The sequence below is a fragment of the Plectropomus leopardus genome, unplaced genomic scaffold, assembly GCF_008729295.1.
Source record: "Plectropomus leopardus isolate mb unplaced genomic scaffold, YSFRI_Pleo_2.0 unplaced_scaffold16091, whole genome shotgun sequence".
NCBI lineage: Eukaryota > Metazoa > Chordata > Actinopteri > Perciformes > Serranidae > Plectropomus > Plectropomus leopardus.
In genome coordinates, this window is record NW_024617268.1 from 1 (window position 1) to 4968 (window position 4968).

The 4968-nt window shown below is 37.0% G+C and overlaps 1 protein-coding gene across 1 annotated transcript; it reads left to right on the plus strand.

Annotated features, from left to right (window-relative positions):
* Window positions 1–418: 418 nt before the first annotated feature.
* On the plus strand, window positions 419–3412 carry LOC121964568 (glycerophosphodiester phosphodiesterase domain-containing protein 5-like; the record flags this gene model as incomplete). Its single annotated transcript, XM_042514772.1, has 4 exons — window positions 419–569; window positions 1317–1535; window positions 2433–2590; window positions 3286–3412. Coding segments are annotated over 4 exons (655 nt in total), but the record flags the coding sequence as incomplete, so codon positions are not given.
* Window positions 3413–4968: the final 1556 nt, after the last annotated feature.

A 4968-nucleotide genomic window follows, 5' to 3' on the forward strand; every position in this document is an offset into this window, starting at 1 on the left:
ATGTGTGTGTGTGTGTGTGTGTGTGTGTGTGTGTGTGTTTGGGGGGGGGTACATGGCAGTTCTTGTGTAATTAAACTGTCAAGGGTTTTTTGAGGCAATTTGTTAGTTGGGCTGTGTGAGTGTGTGTCATTTATGGGCATATACATAACTGAGATGGCGAGCTCACTGAGATTGCGTGTGTGTGTTTGTTCATGAATATGATAGATAGGCTTAATTTGATTGCAGGTGTTCTGAGCAGTAAGCAGAGCTTTGGAGAATTAAATGCTTATTAGTGCCTTTAATCACTTTCCTCTCATTTCATTCATATTCACCTCATCACCACTTCCCGAACTTCTTTGTCCTGACGTGAACTTTCCCTGGCTTACATCCCAATTCCTCAGTCTGTCACCCACTTTAATATTTCCATCTCTCTCTTTAGCTATGATGGTATTCCCTTCCTGATGCACGACTCCACTCTGAAGAGAACCACTAACATTGCTGAGGTTTTCCCAAATCGAACACACCTCGATGCTTCTATGTTTACCTGGGCGGAGCTACAGCAGCTGAACGCTGGCGCCTGGTTCTTATTGGTGAGACTAACACACACACATTAGCACACATAATTTGATGTTCAAGTTGTGGCTTGGTTTGCTCAAAAAATGCAATTTTGTATTTCCAAGTGTGAAATTCACCCTGGATGGAGAATGGCAGACATTATATTGTTTTTACCCGATATATACCCGATATTTATATGCGTTTCAGTGATCCAAACACAAGTGGATAGCAGATTCACACTTTCATCTATCATGTATCACCAGCTGACAACTTCAGATTGTCCAAATTTCGTCATTGCCTACATCAGTTGTGCTGCAAGGTCAAAAGCCTGTGCTCATGGTTATTACATGCAACACATCTCCTTATTAATAGATTTCCAACCAAATCTGAGGTCTGTCTTGTACCCAAAACTTGTTGTATTTCTTGCTGCAAGAGGGCACTGACCATGTCCTAGTTAACAAGTAAATAGGACCTCTTGTAATAGCACAGCACTAAAAATTACCTGGTTGGAGATGGTGAAGAGACAAGTAAAACAGTTAAGCCATAGTGTTAAAAGCACTGCATACCTCCTGAACATCAACACAATTTTCACATTGTTTTTGATTGTTGAAGTATTTGTAAATTCTAAAATTGTTTTTAAATTTTCTGTAAGTTTTGAATTATTAAAAAAAAAACATGGCTAGACTTTGCATTTTTTTCCATTGCCTTTAAATTCTCAAAATGACCAAATATCTTTTTTTTTTTTCTTCCAGTATCACTCTGACACACACTTTTTCTTACAGAGGGATCCTTTTGGGACTGCATCATCCCTGTCTGAGGAAGACTTCTCCCAGGCCCAGAACCAGTCTATTCCCTCACTGGCCCAGTTCCTGGAGGTAGCAGCCCATAGCAACAGACTTGTGCTATTTGACCTGCGCAGGCCTCCGTACGGACATCCCTACAGTCAGTCTTACATCAACACCACTCTGCAGGTGGTGCAGGCCCACATAAACTCCTCACAGGTAACTGTACAGGGTGGATATGTGTAAAACATTTTAATCTCCAATATTATTTGGGGTTTTCAAGATGATCGAAACATGTCATTAAACATCATTGTGATACTTGGCAAAATTTACATGGTAAATTCTGGCATTATTCTGGCATTATTTTTAATTCTTAAGGATTATTATCTTCAAGATAAGCTTGTTATGAAAGTCAAAGAAAAAAGTTAGAAAAACAAGTGAATTTCTGAGATTATCAAAAACCTGGGATGTAGAAGTATAATTACATCATGTTATCGATAAAGTTATATTATATCATTTCTTCTCTTGTCGTCTTACTGTTGAGGTTTTTGACCTGTGATGAGGTAGAAAGTATTTTTTTGCGTTTTAGTGATAAATGCTCAACATGTATGAGGATGTATATAGATATGTGTACTATATATGCTTGTGTTTGTATTAATATTCATGTGTACATGAAAAATTTAAAACAATCGAAAAGACAAAAAACCTTTTAAACTTTAGATACATTTGAAAGCTATTGAAGACCAAAACGACCATGGATTCAGTTATTTTAATTTCCTCCACTTTCCTGTGATGACAAGATTCTTTTTTTTCTTTTCATTAGATCATTAGTTTTGAACACTTTTCACATTCGCACACTCTTAATTTCATTTGCATTTACAACTGAATTGTAGGCTTGTAAAGGGGGCTAAGGGGGACAAACACAATAAAGTACATTAGAATTTGATCAGTTTTGTTTTAGCCAATTCATGCAAATGTGCTTGGAGCCTTTAACATCATCAAGAGTAGTTTTTCCTCTTTCATTTACTAATTGTTGCGAGTTGCAAATATTTTACATTCATGGATGTGTGTTTGTGTATTCGTATGTGTTCATTGTGTCTGTGTGTGTGTGTGGAGGTGCTGTGGCTGCCGTCTGAGGACAGGGAGCTGGTCCAGGCTGTGGATCCAGAGCTGCAGCAGACCTCTGGAGAAAAGGCTTCTATTCAAGAATTGACGGACGGCCACATCACCAGACTGAACCTGCACTACAGCACCATGTCACAACAACAGTTCAGGTACACATGTGCGCATGCGCACACACGCTCACCCAATTATTTATTAATGAAGTAAAAACTGCCATGAAATAAACAACATTTTAGCCAATTTCAAGCAAAAGATTTGTGTTTACTGCATTCATCATCAACTAATTTAACCTTCATCGTTATTGACACATTTTAACCTGAAAATTTCCAGATTGGCTTGAAATGATTTTTGCTTTGCAAATACCACCACTTTTTCACTGACTGCCACAATGAACAGGAAACAAAGTGGAAAAAAGAAATGTTGGAGACAAAACAGATGTAAATTATAGATGTGCTTATTATGCAAGAAAGAAAATTTATATTAAATAAAACTACTTGTAGTTAGTTTGTATTACAAAAGGTATTTTTGAAAAAAAAAATTTTTGAATGTGCATATTTGCATTTTAATGTCCAAAACAAAGACTGACAATTCATATTATAAAAAATTATACTACTAATAATAATGGACCCTAAATATAAACATACAGCACATTCAAACATTGGCTTATGTAATTTTATCTATTCATACCAACTGAGAAGAAAGTGACATTTCACTGTGAGCTTTTGAAACTGTCTCTTCTGTGTTTATAAGTGTGCGCGCGTGTGAGTACATGTGTGTAGTTATGTAACTTTGGGTACAGATGGCCACCACATCCTCAGAGACTCCCATCTTGTTGCTTGTAGAACAGTCTCAGGGTCGGGAAGAGAGGGGGAGGTAAAGGGCAGGTGGGTGAGGAGTTCATCGCAGGAGTGAGGAGAGAGAAAGAGCAGAGAAACGGGGGAGAAATCCTGGCTAAAGAGGAACTTATTCTTTAGAGGAGTGAAGTGGTTTGAGTGATATGAGGAAGGAGAAAGACAGATTGGAGATGGTTCAGAAGAGAGGAGGGTATGAGGGCCTGCTAAGTATTACATGAGAGACGAGTGGGAGGTGCTTGTTCATAAACAGAAGCTGTAGGAGAACAATCTGGAAAGAAAGCGGCTAGAAAGATGGTTGAGTGACTCAACATTGACAGCTTTTAACACCACTCACACAGTCCACCGAAATAGTTCTCCTTTATGCCGTTTATTCATCTTCATTGTGATTTCTCATTGAAACAGAAATATCTACTTTGATGGCGACGTATTTGTCACCGGCTACAGATGCATGTTTGGATGAATCATGTCCGTCATCATGTTGATCATTTTTTAAGATGTTATTTGGATTTATAAAACCTTTCTAAAACCCAAGCAAAAATGGGGGCTGGGGTTTAGGTTAGTCTACCTTTCAGCGTTGCACAAAGTGTGGATTACCTTTGATACAAGGTACAAGTTTACAATACATAGCTTGGACTGCACTTTCATTTTGTTTATTTTGTTGAAATTCTTCCAAACATCACTCTTAAGCCTGGTCTTTATTCTGCCTATAATGTTAGATTGAGTGATGAATGAAAATGTTTAACTTTATCTGCAGCGGCAAATTTTCTATCGTATTTGCTGTATTGATCTATGCAGATGTACAATGATAGCAGTAACATTAAAAAATGTAAATGATGTCCTTTAGAAGGCAAAAAACAATAAATGTGATTACTCTAAATGCTAAACAAATGCTGAAGTTCAAACTCATGTACTCATGCACATCTCTACCAAATATGTGTCCATTCCTTGATTATTTATGTTCCTTTAGTCCATAAGGGCCCATCAAAAGACTCAAAAGGGTTTTTTTTAATAGAAATGAATTTAAGCTGTGAGTATTGATGTGTGAAATCAATATAACAAGAATAAAGTTGTGATTTAATGAGAATAGAGGTCTCAATATTATGTGAATAGATCCATACATTTATTAGATAAATTCACAGATTTACTGCTAGAAAGTCAGGTGATATAAAGAGCGACAAAGTCAACATATGGAGAAAATCTGTGGTGGATGAATAGGTAGGGCACAGGGCTGTACACCAGCAGATAGAGGTTTTTGTCCTGTGTTAGGCAATGATGCTTTGTTATTTTTAAACTTTGTTGACTAAGGATTTTCAGTTTTTCAAAACTTTTTTTCCCTTAATGTAGCCCTAATCATGGAATATTGTAGTGACAGTGGATAGTAAAAGAGAGAGACAGAGAGAGAGAGAGAGAAAGAGCTTAATGTATTTAATGTTCAAAAAACAAATTCATCAACTTCAGTCCAAAACAGAGTTTATTTCCATTGCTAACTGATCAAGCATTAAACTGGTGCTCCAACTTTTTAATGAGATGAAATCTCACCATTAAAAATTGCTTTGAACTGACCCTCAGAAATAATAATGAGCTTATTACACAACTCCTGGAGATTATACAACTCTTGCATAACCTGGCAAAGAATAATTCTCTCCTAGTTCTGAACTTCCTCCTCATAGAAGTCA